The following is an 18,821-nucleotide window of genomic DNA, read 5'->3' as shown; positions in this document are numbered from 1 at the left end:
TCCATAAAAAAGGTGTTATTTTCTTTTTAATCCTTTGTGTTTTGTCTTTATCTGGAATTTTCTTTAATTTTTTAATGGCTTGGCTTTAAAAATGTTTTTCCTAATTTCCTAAATTTGAAGTTGTAATATTCCTTAAGGAATTTTCATTATCTTGGAAAAAATTCCAGATTTTTTGTATTATAAAATTAATACATACTTTAATTAATTGACTTCTCCCTTACTACTAATATTTTTTTAAATTTCTTTTCAAGGCCAGGAGACAAGCTTCTCAAGTCTTTACAGCCGAGAAGATCCCTTGAAGAAGTAAGCATTTCAGTGATTGTGAAATTTTACTTTATTTTCCAAATTCAGATATTAAACTTTTAATACAACATATGAATTCTCTAAATACTCCATTTAATTTCTAAAATTCTAAATTATACCTTTAGTACTCCATTGTTTAGTAGTTATTCCAATAAAATATCTGTTTGCATTGTGGGTTTTATATTTCTTATCCATGTTTCAGAAACTGGTTTTGTATTATAGTCATATGACTATTTATTGGGTTCTTACTTGTGTTAGGTATTCGCAGTATTTTGTGTGTATTAATTAATCTCCAAAATAGTTCTGTGAGACAGGTACTGTTATTAGCTTGTGAGGAAGCTGAAACTCTGAGAGATTAGTAATTTGCACAAGAAAGTGGTCATCATCCAGAGTGTGAACCCAGACTGCTCACCTCCAGGCTCTTACCATTATAGCATTCTGCTTTCTTCTGTATTATATATGTAATGAAATTCCCTCCTCACTACTTAGAAATAACCTTAATATTTAATAGGCATAGCTCTAAAAAGAGGGATTTGCTTTTGTTAAATATTTACACTCGTACTTATACAACGGTGATGTAGAGTGTTGTGTTTAATGTGTCCTGTAGGAAAGAAACTTTCAGATTCTGTTGGATTTGCCATGTAAGGTTGCAAGCTAGAATCCTACTCTGGCCAATTTAAGCAGAAGAGAATTCATTCAAATTATCAGAAGCTCACAGAATCCATAGGTAACTAGGGAACTCTGCTAGAACAAAGGCAACAGTAGGGGCTGGAATATGGCATAATTTACAGCAGGGTCAATCAGGTTAGGAGCAGAGGTAGAATGTCTGCTCAAATTTCAGATTCCAGAGAGGGCACATCTGATTAGCATGTGACTGTATGCCATGGGACAGAGGCAATTTCTCAAAAGGAAATCCGGGCAGATGAAGAAATGGATATTAAATAACAAAAAAGAAAAGCAATAAGTGTCTACTGCCCCATGAAAAAATGAACAAGAACTTATTTGAATGAAGTTCTATAAATATTATTTATGGCATCAAATACAGAAAGTTGCACTCCAAGAATGAATAATATGTATAGCTGATTCACTTTGTTATACAGCAGAAACTAACACACCATTGTAAAGCAATTATACTCCAATAAAGATGTTTAAAAAAAAATAGTGTGTATTAACAGCAAGAACTGACAAAACCATAACCTTCATAGTCTTAAAAAATAATATTGCCAGCTGGAAAATTCTGGAAGCTATCATTTCTAATATTCTGTCATCCAGACTGGTAAACAGGTTTCTACTCTATATTCCCATGCAGTTACGCTCCTTCATGCCATCATTATCTCTTACCTAGACAATGTAATAACCTCCTAAATGGGCTCCCTGTCTTGATCCTCTGTCAGTCCATCTTCCACACGGAAGGCAAACCGTTCTAAAATACACATGCGATTTTGTGACTTCCAGTTGAGTCCTCTTCATTGCTCATTGTTAAAATCCAAACATCCCACACAATCTGGGCCCTGCATACCTCTCCAGTTTCATCTCTCCCCACTCTCAAAGTTTCACTCCTTTCAGCCTAAAGACCTTTGCCAAAATACAGCTGGTGCTGCCTAGGGCCTTTACCCCCTTAGTTCTCCTCTTAGAAGGGCTTCTGCTTAGAAATGCTTCCTGAACTGCTCAAGTTTGGATTAAGTGCACCTTCTAAGTGTTTGATAAGCAACGTTTCTCAAAGTATAGATTGCTGAGCTGCAAACCGCCAGTCTGTGACAAGATAATTATAGAAGTTACAATTGCTGACATACTTTTATTCTATTTTACACAGATAATAGCCATGGATTAGCAGTTGTTTTTTTTTTAATTGGTTCTTCACCACAGAGTTTGACAGACACTGTCCTATGGTGTAATATTTGTATCACAATACCTGCTATTCGAATTATCTACCTTTATATGTTTCCCTCCTTGAATGTAAGCGTGAAGATTTCAGGAGCAATGTCTAGTTTTTAACAGTAGCCCCACAGTGCCTGGCACATCACATATAGAACTTAAAAATACTATTTTGGTTAATGGAAATAACTAATTTTAGAAAAGCAGTGGTAGAAGATATCAGTTTGAAGTCTTCGGATGTCCCAGCTAGCCGTCTCTGTGCAAATTGTTTTCCCTGAAATCAGATAAAACCAGTTTCTATAGGATGAAAGAAGAGTTACATTGAGACATTTCTTTAAGAAGCAACAAGCAAAAGAGTTAAAAAATTTGAATGTTCCCACAGTCTTTGAGCAGGTGGTGGAGTTACGTACCCTCTCCCCACAGGGGGGGAATATATATATAGATGTATATACATACACACAGTATTTGCATACAATATCACAGATTGCTTAAGAACACACGCTCTAATTTAGTTATTTTCAATATTTTTGGTCTCAGTATTCCTTGATGCTCAAAAGATATTTACGTTCCCAAGGAGCTTTTGTGGGTTATGTATTTCCATGTTTGCCATATTAGAAATTCAACCTGAGACTTAAAAAAAAAGAGAAAAAAATATAGAGGCACATATGCCATTAGCTGCAGCCATCGAAACAGTAATGTAAGAAAATGTCATTTAGCCTCTGAAAAATCCATTGAGTATCTTTCTAAAAGTACATATTAATAGTTCTACATACAAAATTCCGAATTTTATATTTTCAAGGAATGGTATTTTGCACATCAATAGTTGCCTATATATATATATATATATATATATGTAGGCAACTATATGTATATGTGTATGTGTGTGTATATATATATATATATATATATATCAGTCCCAAATAAGGAGTATGTGTGTATCAGTCTCATAAAACTGGGCTAATTTTATTTTTATTAGTCATAGTCATCTTCCTCATCTTCATCTTCCTCAGTTTCTTCATTTTCCTCTGTTGAATTTAAAGCTGCTTCTTGTGCAGCCCTGAAAGCCTGCTCCTCTTCCACACTAGGGTCATCCATTTCTGTAATTTCTGGTCCACTGAGGTACTCTTCATAAACTGGTGGTGGAACTGGAGGTGTATAGCTGTCTGGACTGTATTTATGACCCCAGCCTATATAGAAATTTTCAAACTTTCTGTAAGTTAAAAAAAAATGTAGATCATTGTATAATTTTTCAGTAAGAAAAATTGAACCTTCTTTTCTGTAAGGATAAGGTACTTAGAGTATCATAGTCCCATAATGTTAAAACAGTACAGTATATTTTAAATGCATTAGAGATGAAATATCCCTAAATGATTCTTTTACCACAGGGAATTACTATGATCCAAACTGCTTAAGCTGGTTAAGAAAACATTGGGCCAGACCCTGTCAAAATGTACCCTACACCTGGACCACAGCCTTTCATCTTTTAATTATTTTCAGAAAAACAAAACAAAGCAATGAAGTTAAAAATTACATACCTTCCTTAGAGTTAGAAAGAATTAAGAAGTTGCCAGCCTTGAAAACTCTTGGCTGGGTGAGAAGTCGGACTTGTGGTTAACAACCTATGTGTGTTTTTTCAGGTCCATCCTTGAGCAATTACAAAAGCTTTACATAGTTAGGCCTCACGGGGGGGGGAAACTGCCCTCTCCACCCCAGACTTGGTGCATAGCCAGTGCACTGCAATCTCTAAGAGAGCGTTGTGGTCAAGGATTCTGGCCCCTCTGGCCTGTCATGCTCTTAACACAATTGTGTTCCTGGCCCAGGTGCCTTCATTCCCAGGCCTCTTCATCTGAGGCCTTCAGCAGAGGTCTTCTTCAGGCCCCTTTGCCAAGGCTTCCTAATGAGGGTTGGGTGAGAGAAGGGGAGACCTTATAGACACTTCCCCTACTCTTGACTCAGTACCCAGTACTTTTCCCTAGTCCTCCCCACCTTTCTCTGGTCACAGGTCCTTAAAACTGCAGGAGCCTTATGTGGGGACTTGCTTGTCATTGAGATGACCCCACAACTCTGCTGACCCATCTGACCTTCCACCAGTGTGCCATTCCATGGGGGCAAATGGAACGGGGTTGGGGTGGGGGGAATCAGTCCTTCAACTTGGTTATACCATCACAGTAAGTGATTAAAGGCTTAACATTTTCATTTCTGACTTGTTGCTTTAATGGCTACTCTGACATTTGATCACTCAGCTCTCCAGCTCAGCCGAGCTTCTGACACTAGGTTATTAAGTAAGAAATGGAAGCATAAGACGAACATGTAAGCTCTGGGTGAGGAATTAAAGGACGTTTACTGTCCTCTTATCCTAACTCTTTTGAAAATGATAGCCTAAATCATACATATTTTAAATTATCTTTTATCAAGATATCCAACAAAAATGATGAGATTTAAACTAAATACTGCTTAGAATTACCTCCATGAAATGAATATCAATTAATCAAATAATCATAGAAGAAAAAACATATTTTAGCCCCATTAATTGGATAATTCAGATGAAAAGGCAGAAGTCTGAATTACTCTAATGTTCTAAATTTGATGCTTTGTTGTATAAGATGGATGTTGTTTGAATTAATCTTATGCCATACACACTTGACATTCCAGTGATAACTTATAATTTCCAGAAGTTAAATAATCAAAATAATAGCCTTGTAAGTTGTCACATACTTACTTGCCATTGGAAAAGGCATATGCTCCAGTCCAAAGGTTGGATCTAAGGACTGCAATAGCATATTGAGGAATGAGATTTGAGGATAACCGTGTTGTCCAAGGCGGTATATTCTGCATCTCTGTAAACCAAAGAGAAATTCAAAATAGACTTAACTGCTAAACAGACAAGGATATACTGTGTAACAGAAAAGCTGTCTTTATAAATCTTAAAATACACACTTGACATAAAGTTAAAACGTTAGCAGCTTAACATAAGAGCAGGAGGGTATTATATGAACGTGTAAAAATGAAATTTGAAAAAAATGTGTGTATACATTTATATAGATATATATATACACACGTGTATATATATATATATATTTGTGTGTGTTTATATGTGTGTGTACATTTGTAACGCAGAGAAAATAAGTTTTACAAGAGGAGGCCTATGTGGCGGAGGGAAAAATACGTGATGACCAAATCATTATTACGAAACAGAGCTAGGGTTATAAGCATGAATGCTCCAAAACTGAATAGGAAGAAAAAAAGAATATGAAAGCAATAGTAGATCAGAAAAAAACCAAAAACAGTATCTCATATTTTAGCTATGTCATGTGTTTATGATCTGTAGAATGCAAAACAAGAATGATAAAAAAGATAGCTATCAGCATTTCCACTAAGAGGTAGAGCCACCTTATACTTCCTCTGCAGTGCACTCCTGCAACCTCTGTCCTAGGCAGTTCTCAGTGGGGCCAGCTCCATTACATTCTTTATTCCTACCATGTACTGTAGTGTGTGTGTGTGTGTGTGTGTGTGTGTGTGTGTGTGTGTGTGTACACAGGTTTCTCCCGCTATCCAAAAGTAGAGCATTCCTATGAAACCTTTTTTAAGCTGAAATGACATAGAGTGAAGAAGCTGTTACCTTAGGACACATCTTGCTAATGTATTGACGAGATTAACTGAGATAAAGCATAGAAGCTCACAAGCACAGTTCAAAGCTATGGCAACTTGATGCTGAGATGCTGAGTGTAGTTCCTGGAGAAGGAGCTTGGAAGTGCCCCTCTGACAGATTGAAGTGTGTGCTGCTTCTATAACTGCTCACTGCAAAACAAGTGCTGAACGCTATTTTTGCCTTTTTTTTTCTTCTTCGTAAAAGAGAAAATCCTCTGGATTTCTATCAGTGAAAATAGGTACTAATGTAGTTCTCTCATAAAAGCAAAGTGGTGTAAGTCTATCTTTTGAAAAGCAGGAAATACCTGTGTATATATACATATATAGTATCAATATAGAGAGAGTATTTGGTATATATATAAAAATATATATTACATTGTATACATACATAGTACGGCATACCTTGTTTTATTGTGCTTAACAGGTATGGAGTTTTTTACAAATTGAAATTTTGTGGCAACCCTGCATCAAGCAAGTCTGTTGACACCATTTTTTCCAACAGCATTTGCTCACCTCGTGTCTCTGTAACATTTTGGTAATTCTCTCAGTATTTCAGACTTTTTCATTATTATTGTATTTGTTATGGTGATCTGTGATCTTTCATGTTACTATTGTAATTGTTTTGGGGTACCACAAACCATGCCCATGTAAAACAGAGAACTTAATTCTATAAATATTGTGTGTGTTCTGACTGCTCCAACAATGGTGAATTATGTTGTGCACCAGGAACTAATATTGTGCTGTAGGTCAATTATACTTCAAAAACAAACAAAAAAGCTCATAAAAAAAGAGATCAGGTTTGTGATTACCAGAGATGGTGGGTTGTCGGAGGGGGAATTGAAATTGAAGGAAGGTGGTCAAAAGGTACAAACATCCTAATAAGTAGGTACTAGGGATGTCATGTACAACATGATTAATATAATTAACACTGATGTGTGTTATATATGAAAGGTGTGAATAGAGTAAATCCTGAGAGTTCTCGTCACATCACAAGGAAAATTCTTTTTCATTTTTCTTTTTTAACTATATGAGATAACGGGTGGTGACTAAACTTATTGTGGTTATCATTTTGTGATGTATTTTAGTCAAATCATTATGTCTTACACCTTAAACTTATACAGTGCTGTATGTCAATTATATCAATACAACTGGAAGGAAAAAATAAATGGAGAATTTAACAAATAAAATTTAAAAAGGAAAACCTGGAAAGGATTCACCTTTGTAGATGCCATTAAGAACATATATGATTCATGGGAAGTGGTCAAAATGTCAACATTAACAGGAGTTTGGGAGACATTGATTCCAACCCTCATGGATGACTTTGAGGGGATCAAGACTTCAGTTGGAAGAAGTAATTGCAGATGTGGTGGAAATAGCAAGAGAACTGTAATTAGAAGTGGTGCCAGGGCTTCCCTGGTGGCGCAGTGGTTGAGAGTCCGCCTGCCGATGCAGGGGACATGGGTTCGTGCCCCGGTCCGGGAGGATCCCACATGCCGCGGAGCAGCTGGGCCCGTGAGCCATGGCCGCTGATCCTGCACGTCCGGAGCCTGTGCTCCGCAACGGGAGAGGCCGCAACAGTGAGAGGCCCGTGTAACACACACACACACACACACACACACACAAAAGAAGTGGTGACTGAACTGCTGCAATCTCATGATAAAACTTGAATGGTAAGGAGATGCTTCTTATGGATGAACAAAGACAGTGGTTTCTTGACATGGACATGGAATCTACTCCTGGTGAAAATGCTGTGAAGATTGTTGAAACGAATACAAAGGATTTACATATGACATAAACTTAGTTAATAAGCAGTGGCAGAGTTTGAGAAGATTGACTTCAGTTTTCTACTGTGAGTAAAATGCTATCAAACAGCTTTGCATGCTACTGAGAAATCGTTTGTGAAAGAGTCAATGTGGTAAACTTCCTTGTCGTCTTATTTTAAGACCCCAACCTTCACCAACCACCACCCTGATTAGTCAACAGCCATCAACATCAAGGAAAGACTCTCCACCAGTAAAAAGATTATGAGTCGCTGAAGGCTCAGGTGATGGTTAGCATTTTTTAGCAATACAATATTTTTTCTTCCAGTTTGATCTGTTTTTCTTTGAGTTCGCATGTATATTTGTTTTTTTGTATAATTGACCTACAACACTATGTTAGTTCCTGTTACACAACATAGTGATTTTTTTCTATACATTTCAAAATGATCACCACGACAAGTTTAGCCACTTTGTATGTCACCATACAAAGGCCTTTTTATTTGGACTATATTCCCCACACTGTACATTTCATACCCTTGACTCATTTATTTTGTAACTGGAAGTTTGTACCTCTTAATTTCCCTCACCTAATTCTCTCATCCCCCCACAATACAGTATTTTTTAATTAAGGTATGTACATATTTTGGGAAATAATGTTATTGCACACTTAATAGACGACAGTAGAGTGTAAACAAAACTTTTATATACACTGGGAAACCAAAAAATTATTGACTCACTTTATTGCAGTGGTCTGGAATTTATCCCGCAATACCTCCAAAGTTTGCTTGTATGTACATGTGTACATACTTATGTATGCCTATACACACACACACACACGCACACACACACATATAGTGTGTAAAATTACCTAAATCTTCAGAGATTGGTGTCAAGAGAGGAGGCCCTACTTCCTGTTCTATGTAGTCAGGCTCTTCTCTTTCTTCTTCTTCTTCTTCTTCTGCTTCTGCTTCTGCTGCTTCTTCCTCCTCACTTTTTTGTATGGGGTTGAACCAATTACAGCGACCCTGGGTATAAATATTGGAAGATTTAGTAGTCTAACAAGGACCTTAAAATATCAAAATATTCTTTTGGATTGAAGTAATTATCTGCATGACATCCCATTATGTGGCATATTGATCATTCATTCGACATATATTTACCAAAAGCTGTTTTGATCAATGTTATTTTAAGCAAAGACTGTACTATTTATTTCAAGAATCTGCCCACTTCTTGAAGTTACAGAACATTTATATATTAAAATCATTAGAACCTTGGTGAAGAAGGTAATCACTTTACTGATTTATGTGAAGGTAAGGTACTATTATTATTATTAACAAAAATGTGATAATAAGATTAGGTATGGAGTTTGGGGCTTATAATTTCTCATTTAATTAACTCATCTAGAGGTATTTAAGAATATCTCTTATGTACATCAAAGTATAATGAAGATTTTCTACCTGCAGATGAGACAGTTTAACAGATTGATTAAGAGTATGGACTCTGGATCCATTCTGCCCATTCACATCTGACCCTGTTGTTTATTAGCTATATTCCCCTTGTGACATTTCCTAAACCCTCTGCCTTAATTTCGTCATCTGTAAAAAAAAGGATATTAGTCTTTCATGCAGTTGTGAGTTTTAAATGAGATAATACATATAAAGTGCTATTAAGAACAACTGGCAGAATAGGTTCTATATAACTGTTATAGAACACTGTTTTTGTTAGAATCTTTTATCATTCTTGGCAAAAAAAAGTTCCTTGTATTATAAAAATAGAATAAAATAACTCCTACCAAAATTAATGTACCATCTATATTTAACATATAAAAAATAATTTCACAACACACCTAAATCTAAATCCTTATGTAACTTGTCAAATACTCCATAGAAATATTTATTTTATTTACATTTGGATCACAGGTTTATACTACTTGGCAATTATACAGTACTCTGTGTTTTCACTAGGTTTTTTAATTGTCTCTCGAGTCTGAAGGCCTTTGTCTTGTATATATTGTATGCATTGTAGACAGAATTTAATAAATATTTGCTGACTAGATGATAGATTGAGAATTGCAAAGCCCCTACCTGAGGGAGTATATGTTGTACATGATGAACCCAACTGGATAGGGATTCCACTAGATCAATCACTTGGATTCCTTCAAAATCAGGGTTTTCTTCAAAGCTATCTCGCCTGCCTTCTGTTTCTTCCTCCTCTTCTCCTTCTTCTTCACCAAAATGATAGAATCCTAGAGGGCTGACCTGAGTCCCTGCTGAAATTCTGGCAATTTGTGCTCGTAAGTAATTACTCTCATTTCCTGGGAAGGGTGGGTAGCTTACGATGGGGGTATCCAATCGCCCAGTGAAAAATTTCTTGATTTTTCTTGCAATAACAATTTGTGCAGGTGTAACTGCTGGTAACTTCACCCATGGTCTTCCTGGTTCATTGCAAACAAAATAGACATATTTGTTAGCACCTGTTCTGCTTTCTTCCTTTGGAATAGACTGTGGGGCCTTGTAAAAGGACCTTGGTAATTCATCTTCATCAGCTTCATTGTCTCCATTGTCCCTCTCTTCAGGTACATCTTCCTCTTCCACCTCCTCTTCATCTTCTCCCTCACGGAATTCCACTTCAGCTACAATGTAATTCATTTCCAGACCTAAGATCTTACCCCAGAAACGACATTTTTGGATTGGGTGGGTGTCAGTAAGCTGCTTGAGGGCAAGAAATATGCGATAAGTCTCATCTGTGCCCAAACCGACTCCAGCTTGTTCAAAATAAAAAGCTGACTCCATTACATTTGGAAGAGAGTGTTCTGCCTGGGAATACAATTGCTGTGATTAATATTTTATCCATAAGAGAACTGCTTGCAGTCTACATTAATGTGATCCCTATTTTTAAAAACCATGACATTTTTCACAGAACTAGAACAATTAATTCTAAAATTTATATGGAACTACAGAAGACCCAGAATTGCCAAAGCAATCTGAGGGGAAAAAAAGCTGGAGGTATAACCCTCCCAGACTTCAGACAATACTACAATGCTATAGTAATCAAATCAGCATGGTTTTGGCACAAAAACAGACATATAGATCAATGGAACAGAACAGAGAGCCCAGAAATAAACCCACACACCCATGGCCAATTAATCCACGACAAAGGAGATAAGAATATACAATGGAGAAAAGACAGTCTCTTCAGCAAGTGGTATTGGGAAAGCTGGACAGCTACATATAAATCAATGAAATTAGTACACTCCCTCACACCATATACAAAAATAAACTGAAAATGGCTTAAAGAGCTGAATATAAGTCACAACACCATAAAACTCCTAGAAGAGAACATAGGCAAAACATTCTTGGACATAAATCATAGCAATATTTTCTTAGATCAGTCTCCCAAGGCAAAAGAAATAAAAGCAAAAATAAATGGGACCTAATCAAACTTACAAGCTTTTGCATAGCAAAAGAAAATATTAACAAAACATAAAGACAACCTAGGGAATGGGAGAAAATATTTGCAAATGATGCTGCTGACAAGGGGTCAATATCCAAAACATACAGTTTATACAACTCAATATCAAAAAACAAACAACCCAATCAGAAAATGGGCAGAAGACCTAAATAGACATTTCTCCAAAGAAGATATACAGATGGCCAACAGGCACATGAAAAGATGCTCAAAATCACTAATTATTAGAGACTACAAATCAAAACCACAAACCTCACGCTGGTCGGAATAGCTATCATCAAAAAATCTACAAGGAGAAAAGGAACTCTCCTACGCTGTTGGAGGGAATGTAAATTGGTGTAGCCACTATGGAAAACAGTATGGAGGTTCCTTAAAAAATTTAAAATAGAACCACCATATGATCCAGCAGTTCCATGCCTGGGTATGTATCTGAAGAAAACAAAGACACAACTGCAAAAGATACGTGCACCCTGATGTTTATAGCAGCACTATTTACAATAGCCAAGACATGGAAACAACCCAAGTTCCCATCAACAGATGACTGGTTTAAGAAGATGTGGTATGTGTATACAATGGAATACTACTCAGCCATAAGAACGGACTATTGCCATTTGCAGCAACATGGATGGACCTAGAGAATATCATACTAAGTGAAGTAAGACGGGAAGACAAATATTATATATCAATTACATGTAGAATCTAAAAACTAATGTAAATGAATCTATATACAAAACAGAAACAGACTCACAGACACAGAAAACAAATTTATGGTTACCAAAGGGGAAAGGGAGTGGAGGGATAAATTAAGAGTATGGGATTAACAGATTCAAACTATTATACATAAAATAGATAAGCAACAAGGATTTACTGTATAACACAGGGAACTATATTCAATATCTTGTAATAACCTACCATGGAAAAAAATAGTCCAACATCCTCTCCTTATAAGAAATATTTAAGTGGCCCCTTTACTATCTTGAAATAATAAAATGTAGCATACAGTAATATGTATAAAATAGATAACCAATAAGAACCTGCTGTAGTAAAAAATAAAATTCAAAAAACATTAAAAAATTTTAAAATGCCATATTTGCCAAATAAATAAACAAATATAGCAAAACCTACCTACAGATATTTAGAAAATAATTTTTATAAATATATGTTTATATATGTTTTTAATATATTATCATACATTTACTAAATAAATATTTATGATATGGATATGGTAAGATATAGAGTAAATAAAAATCAATATGGGTGTAATATACAGGATAAATAAAAGGAACGTATAATAAGGTAAACGCTCAGGCATGACTACATTCGAAGACATAATTTAGATGCTTGCTTCTACTTATGATAAATAATTTTGGGTTTAAAATGAGAAAAGCAGAAATAATTCTGAAAAAGAAATACAGGAAAATAAAAAGAGTCTCAAGTGAACTCTAGAAAAACATTTTTGAGAAAGTAGAAAATAACCTTAACTGAGCTAGGGATAACTTGGCAAGACAACCTTTAGACCCTGAGAAATTAAGAGCGCTTTGCTATTCTCACAAATGATCTGCTCTTATTTGTATTATAACTTGAGTTGAAAAATAGAGTGTCAAAATAAGCATAATGACTTTTTTCAATCCTAATCTCATCTGATTGTAAGACTGTTTCTTTGGGATCTATTGCACCACGCGCTCTGATCCTACTCTGTCTTCTATAACTATTTCTTCTTAGTCTTTTTAATTAATTGAGGCCTAAATATCGGTGTCCTCAAAATTTCAGTCATCTCATCACTCAGCACTTTATGCCTAGAAGATTTCTCCCACACCAACCCAAGTGATATGTGGTTTTAAAATCTACTTCTCTCACTCTGACTTTCCTCCTACATTTCACACCCTTATTCCTAGCCAGCCACGAGAACTTTCAATCTGAATATTTTCCAAAGATATCACCATCACTCAGTTTCCCGAACTAGAAAGTTCAGTCATCCTTGCTCCCTCTGACTCCCTTGACTCTCATATTTAGTTAAGGTCCTATTGATTCCACCACCTAAAGAGCTGTTGGCATTATCCCCTCCTCTTTAACATGCTAGTATCCACCTGGACTACTTGTCCTGTCACAGAAGTCTTCTAATACTGTTTTCCTTGTCCCCATTCAAACCCTTCTTCTTTCATTCTGCTCCACATTACTACCAAAGTTATGTTCCTAAACCATAAGTCAGACCATGCTTTCTCTACTAAAAGCCTCTATTAATTTCCCACTGTACGCAAGAGATCAATTTCTTATCAATACACGGTGAGCAGTCTAGCTTTAAAGCACCTTGCTTGCTTCATTTCCTTCACTCAAAATCCCTCAAATCTGAAGTCAGTTTCCCAAATGCTAAATAATCTCTCTTGACATTTTATTGTGCTTTTGGCCCAGAATTTTATGCCTTATAGTTTTCACCTGGTGAACTTCTACTTATCCTTCATGATCCAAGTGAAATATCACTGCCATTACAAAGCATTGCCCAGACCCTAATAGCAGTTAGTTGCTCATAGCTTGTCGAAACAACGCAGTAGTAACTGCTACTATTCATTAAGTTTCTAGGATGTGCCAGATCCTTTATATATAGGACCTCTACCCCTCAAGTTGTTGCCATGTGATTATCCCTGAGGCTTGGAAAGGTTTAGTCATTTAGAGTCACACAGGGAATAAGTGATTGAACTAGGATTCAAATTCAGATCTAATTCAAAAGCCCCTGTTTTTTCCACCATATCTCTATTACTGCAGTAGTCAAATAACTTTAACCTTTTTTTACCTCTTTCACTAGACTGTGACCAACGTAAAGTTAGAAAAGTCTTTTTTATGTGTATGTGTCAGTACCTAGCATGCAGTAGGTATGTTTGCAAATCAATGAGTGAAGGAATAAATGAATGCTGAAGACTAAGAACAGGAATTCTGGTGTGGTCAAAGACATGAATAGAAATATTAATACTCTAAACATACCAGTCTGGGACAGAGTTCCAAGAGCTACGTGTCTTCCTGTTCCTGAATCTTTCTACTCTCTGAGGTAGAACTTTTTATCTTCATCTGACGACTTGGTTCATCCTTTCTCTAAAACCAATCCTACTCTTTATTAGGAGGAATTGATGGAATCTGGTTAAGAGGCTCAGGTTCCAGCATCAAGACAGCTTATCTGTATTCTCATCCCAAAACCTAGTTCAGAACACAGATCCCTGCCTTGTAATACTGTGCCTATAGATAGTGCAGTGCCCTATTCTCATACTGGAGTTGAACCTTCTTTGATAAACTGCATGAGAGTGCCTGCCTTCTGTTTGATCCCCACATGCTGTTTGCCGCCAGACTTGTCAATACTATATGTGGCTACATAATCAAGTGTTTGGAGTAAGATATTTTTAGAAAAGGTCAGCCAATATCAAATCCTTGACAGCTATCACTTGTTCCTTCTGAGTATTCTATATCTCACTGTCAATTTGTGTCTCCCTATAACAGCTAAGGAGCTCTAGAGGGTAAACCTATTGTGCATATCCCTACTCCTCCTCTTTCTTTGACTGAACTCTATGTTCTTTTCTGAACATATGTTACTCCAAACATCAAATTAGCAGGTATGAGGACAGTTTTAAATAGTCTAATAGTAACAGAACATAGAAGCTCAGTAGATGTACAGTATAAATTACTCAGTAGAATAAATTGCAAATATGCAGGCATTTAGGAAACAGTAGCGTATACTGATTTGAAATATTTGGAGGTAAAATTTCAATAATACAGCTGATTTTATTCTCAAATGATACCTTTTTATCTCTGTCACCAACTTTGTAAATATTTTCAGCAATTTATCTATGAGGATTAAAAGAAATATTTTATTTCTCTCCTCTTCTGTCTCATTGACATAATATATATACTGTCAAGACACAATATGAAGATGTAGCCTTGGAAGAGAATGCAAATGACATTAGAAGTTCTTTTAATTTTTCCAGTAAATTAAAGGGGAAAATATGCAACTTGATTTAAAGCCTAATTTTAAATTATGTGACATTTATTCATTCATTCAGCAAATATTTAATAAGAAACAGCTGCACACTCAGATCTGTACCAGGTACTTTGGAGAATATAAAAGATGAAGAAAACATTTTTTCTGATATCAAGCAGTTTAACCCTACAAACATATAAAACAGCTAAGCCTCTGAAATACTAAAACACTGTGTGAAAACGTAAGAAACTCTAACCAAGGAAATGAGTGGTGTGAAATGAGGCTGCAATACTATTTAGTACGCTATAAAAGGCAGTGGATATGAATTTAAAGCCACACCCCACTAACCTCAAAACCCTAAGGTTGACCTATTCAATTTTACAGGAGTGACTTACTATTTCATCTTCCATTTCTTGGTCAGCTCCTTCTAAATTTCCCTGGAGAAAAAGAGCTTTTTGGTTCTCTGCTATTTCATAGGCTGGAAGCATCTCATTCTCATTTTGGAGTGTATCCAGTTTTATACTAAAATGTTCCATCTTCACATCTTGGCTAACATTTTCAATGATGTCCACAGCATTTTCAGGACGCTTATCTAAGACCTTGGTCAGCATTTCAGAAAGATGATCATATCTACCCAAAAAGAGAAAATTCCAGATAATAACCGTGTCAAAAGCATTTGAAAAACATTTCATGCATTCTCAGTGGGTTTTTAGGAAACTTCAAGAACTCGAAGACTTTAGATATTTTTAGTGGAAAAACACAGTAATTTCTACCACTGCCAAGAAAAACTTTGAGCATAAAATAAATCAAAGCAAGTTCTCTCTTTTTTTTTTTTTCTGGCAGTGCTGCGTGGCTTATGGGATCTTAGCTTCCTGACCAGGGATTGAACCCTCACACCCTGCACTGGCAGGTGAAGTCTTAACCACTGGACCGCCAGGTTAGTTATTTTATTTTTTCTTTAATATCTGTATCTATCTCACGGATCTTAAGAATGTCAAAGAAAAATATGTAGATTATATGGGCAACCAATGTGAAGGCCAGTTTACAAATATTATACATGAAGAATATCATATTCTTTCTCAAAATATTGCTATTTTTATAAATGAACAGAAATATTATGACTGGCAAAAAAGAAGCAAGCAATTATTTTCTGTAGGCTTTTTATTCAACAATGTGAAATTTTATATTTTAGGCAAATATTGTTTTAATTGCGACAACAACAAAAAACAGCTTTCATGGCTGTCATAGGTCAGCATATAGGAGATGGAGTTAAAGTTGTCCTTTACTAAAAGCCATTTTTAACTACAGGCTCTAAAGCACTTAGAAAATAATAGTGAATATTATGGAAGGTATTCATTTGTTACCTCAGAGACTTAATATTTGGAAATTAAATTAAATTTAGCTATTTAAGTAATGTCAGTTACAAAATCATTCAGTAAACGAAATTTTCCCATTTTTTGTTTTGTATTCAGTTTTAAATTGTGAACTTTCAAGTGTTTATAATGAGCTCTTTTGGCATTTTATCAAAGTTTGTAAATTCATGCTTGTTATTTAACCCAGGGAATTGTGACAAGAAGTTTATATCAGTAATTCAAATAGAATCCACTGCTAAGCAGCAAATCACATCCCTGAAACGTAAGTAAATTGTAGTTAAAAACAGTAATTTATAAATAATATTTTAATTTGGGTTTTGTGAAGATTTCTCACATCGAATATTCATTGGTTTCTTATTCTTCAGACTTTAAAATTATACCTCATATTTTTAAAAGCCAAGTAATGGCTACAAACATTTGCCACATACTGTATATTGAATGGGCATTCATTTAATGTTTGCTGATTAATCAGGAGGCATCTCAGCAAATTACGTGGTGGATTAACTAGATTCAAAAGGTCCGGGCTGTATTTCCTGTACTTCCATTCATTAATTCATTCTTTATTCAGTAAATACCTGATAGCACTGTGCTAGGCATTAAGTATATAGTGGTGTACAAAACTCACATGGTCCCTCACTCTGAAGGCCTGCACTTAAGTGGGAGAGTCAGACATTAAATACAAGTCTATAAGTCTATGTACAATTATAAATGGCCTTACGTGCTATGAAGGAAAGAACAGGCAGTTATAATAGAGTTCTGTGGAAGTTGACTTCTAAAAGATGAGAAGCCAGCCAGGCAAAGACTTAGAAAGACTTAGGGCAGAAGCCTTTCAGGCAGAGGGAGCAGCATGGGAACTGAAGAGGACAGGTGGCTAAAGCATAGGGAGGGAAAGGTAAGAGTCAGTGAGTGCTGTAAGCCAGAGAAATCTTGAGCAAATTAATTTTTCCATGACTCAGTCCCCTCACTTAGAAAACAAGTGGATTGTATTAGATGTTTTCTCAAGTCCGTTCTAGCCCTAAAATTCTGTTGATTCTATTGTTATGTAACCCCGGCAGCAAGAATCTCTAGAAAATTATACTCAACGATAAGATCTGAATTTTAGCTATAATGGGATGGTCAGAACATTCCTGGGCCATTGATCACCACATTTTAAGAGATCTGGATAAAATGGCATGTATTTTTGGGTGGCCTGTATGGCGACCAATTCTCCTGGTTTGCCTAGGACTGAGAGGTTTCTCAGGATGCAGAACTTTCAGTGCTCAATCAGGACAGTTCCAGGTTAATGCAGGTAATCTATCACCCTAGCACTGGCCTGGGTGGGGACTCAAAACCAAGCCATATAAGCACTTAGAATGCTTAGATTTTGGTAGACAGTCCTTTTTTACAAGCATCTTGGAGAGATGCTTGGACTTCACTGTCTTTATGGTTTCTTTCAAACCCGACTCCACAATTCCTAGATTTTATTTCTGTGCACCTAGGGTCTTTAAAGAAGCTAGAAGAATCTCCACCAGTGACCTATTTTGAGTCCTATGATACAAAGAGTTATTAAGTCACTCTCTCACTCATACAGACATTTCAGATATATTTCCATTCACCCACAGAAACACATCCCCACACAGAGATACTTTCCTTTGCCAAATTTCTCCCCCAACCCCCTTCCTCCAAGACTTACAGATTTAAGCCCGACTTGCTACTGGACTTTAGTAGGTAAGCCTTAGCATTCTGAATGGCAATCTCAAGCATGCTGGGGGCCACTTCAGAAGCCCCAGACTCAGGCTGATCCAGATCATAGTTACTGTTTGAGTCTTCTTCTTGAAAAATGTCAAATCTCAGCTCTTTCCGTTTAGAGTTGTTGTAGCTCACATCCCTCGGTCCATACAGGTGACATTTGCTTTGCTGAGATTGATGAAAAGTGTTTCCCTCTGATTGGCATGTTTGATGAGGAGTTGATTCTCCTTTATCAGATGATTGTTCCAAATGGTCAAAGTGAGGTGTCTCAGCTTCAGAAATCACACTAGTGGTGTTGTCTGACTGCCATGGTGCCATAAGGTCCTGCACGGCCAGAGCCAGGGGAGAAGGAGTGGAAGAGGGCTCCTGAGATGGGGAAGGTGGAGATGACACACCTGGTCCTACGAGGTCATCCACAGGCGTGCTGGCTCCAGATTGGGGGATCCCAGGAGGGCTGCTCCTGGGCTGGGGTCCAGTTTCCGGCCCCTGCTCCGACTCTGAGGCCTCGAATAACCCAGGTTCAGGATCTTGGGAGGCTGTTACCATTTCTTCCCACGGCCGCCCTGTTTCCCCAAGTTCTTGGTGTTGTATTTTTTGTTTCAGGGGGGTCGAGTCTTCCATGGAAGGAGTCAAGAGAAAAAAGTTCTGGATGAAGGGGGCGTGCAGATATGGAAGGAGGCAACGCAAGGCAGTGGCTTTGCTAAG

General features: G+C 36.6%; 2 protein-coding genes across 7 annotated transcripts in view; one reads left to right on the top strand and one right to left on the bottom strand.

The window, feature by feature from the left end:
• The window catches only part of ZUP1 (zinc finger containing ubiquitin peptidase 1), a 43,146-nt gene that overhangs the window by 20,991 nt on the left and 3,334 nt on the right, over positions 1 to 18,821 (top strand). For 2 of the 5 annotated variants that reach the window (XM_030853614.2, XM_030853616.2), the window contains exon 10: positions 252 to 6,244. In XM_030853614.2, coding sequence (XP_030709474.1) covers positions 252 to 299 — 48 coding nt within the window. In that variant the 3' untranslated portion in view covers positions 300 to 6,244. The other 3 variants (XR_009558733.1, XR_009558734.1, XM_060283479.2) reach the window with 3 other exon arrangements.
• RSPH4A (radial spoke head component 4A) lies at positions 2,388 to 18,770 on the bottom strand. Of its 2 annotated transcripts, none has more exons than XM_060283477.1 (6): positions 18,061 to 18,770; positions 15,411 to 15,645; positions 9,671 to 10,402; positions 8,455 to 8,611; positions 4,898 to 5,015; positions 2,388 to 2,452 (listed from the first exon to the last, which is right to left on the bottom strand). In XM_060283477.1, the coding sequence occupies exons 1-6, from the start codon at positions 18,735 to 18,737 to the stop codon at positions 2,425 to 2,427; spliced, it is 1,947 nt and encodes a 648-aa protein (XP_060139460.1). In that variant the 5' UTR covers positions 18,738 to 18,770; the 3' UTR covers positions 2,388 to 2,424. The 2 variants fall into 2 exon arrangements, with proteins under 2 accessions (XP_060139460.1, XP_030709480.2); XM_030853620.2 differs by lacking the exon at positions 2,388 to 2,452 and adding an exon at positions 3,151 to 3,388.

Source organism: Globicephala melas, chromosome 14 (assembly GCF_963455315.2).
Source record: "Globicephala melas chromosome 14, mGloMel1.2, whole genome shotgun sequence".
Classification (NCBI taxonomy): domain Eukaryota; kingdom Metazoa; phylum Chordata; class Mammalia; order Artiodactyla; family Delphinidae; genus Globicephala; species Globicephala melas.
This window is presented reverse-complemented; position numbering and strand designations above follow the sequence as displayed.

Excerpts from the sequence above, each read along its gene's own strand:
- RSPH4A (XM_030853620.2), bottom strand. The coding sequence starts at position 18,737 with ATGGAAGACTCGACCCCCCTGAAACAAAAAATACAACACCAAGAACTT. Across the intron at positions 15,646-18,060 it reads AGCAAGTCGGGCTTAAATCT|ATATGATCATCTTTCTGAAA; the intron begins GTAAGTCTTGGA and ends CTTTTTGGGTAG. Across the intron at positions 3,389-4,897 it reads TATGCCTTTTCCAATGGCAA|AAAGTTTGAAAATTTCTATA; the intron begins GTAAGTATGTGA and ends TTTAACTTACAG.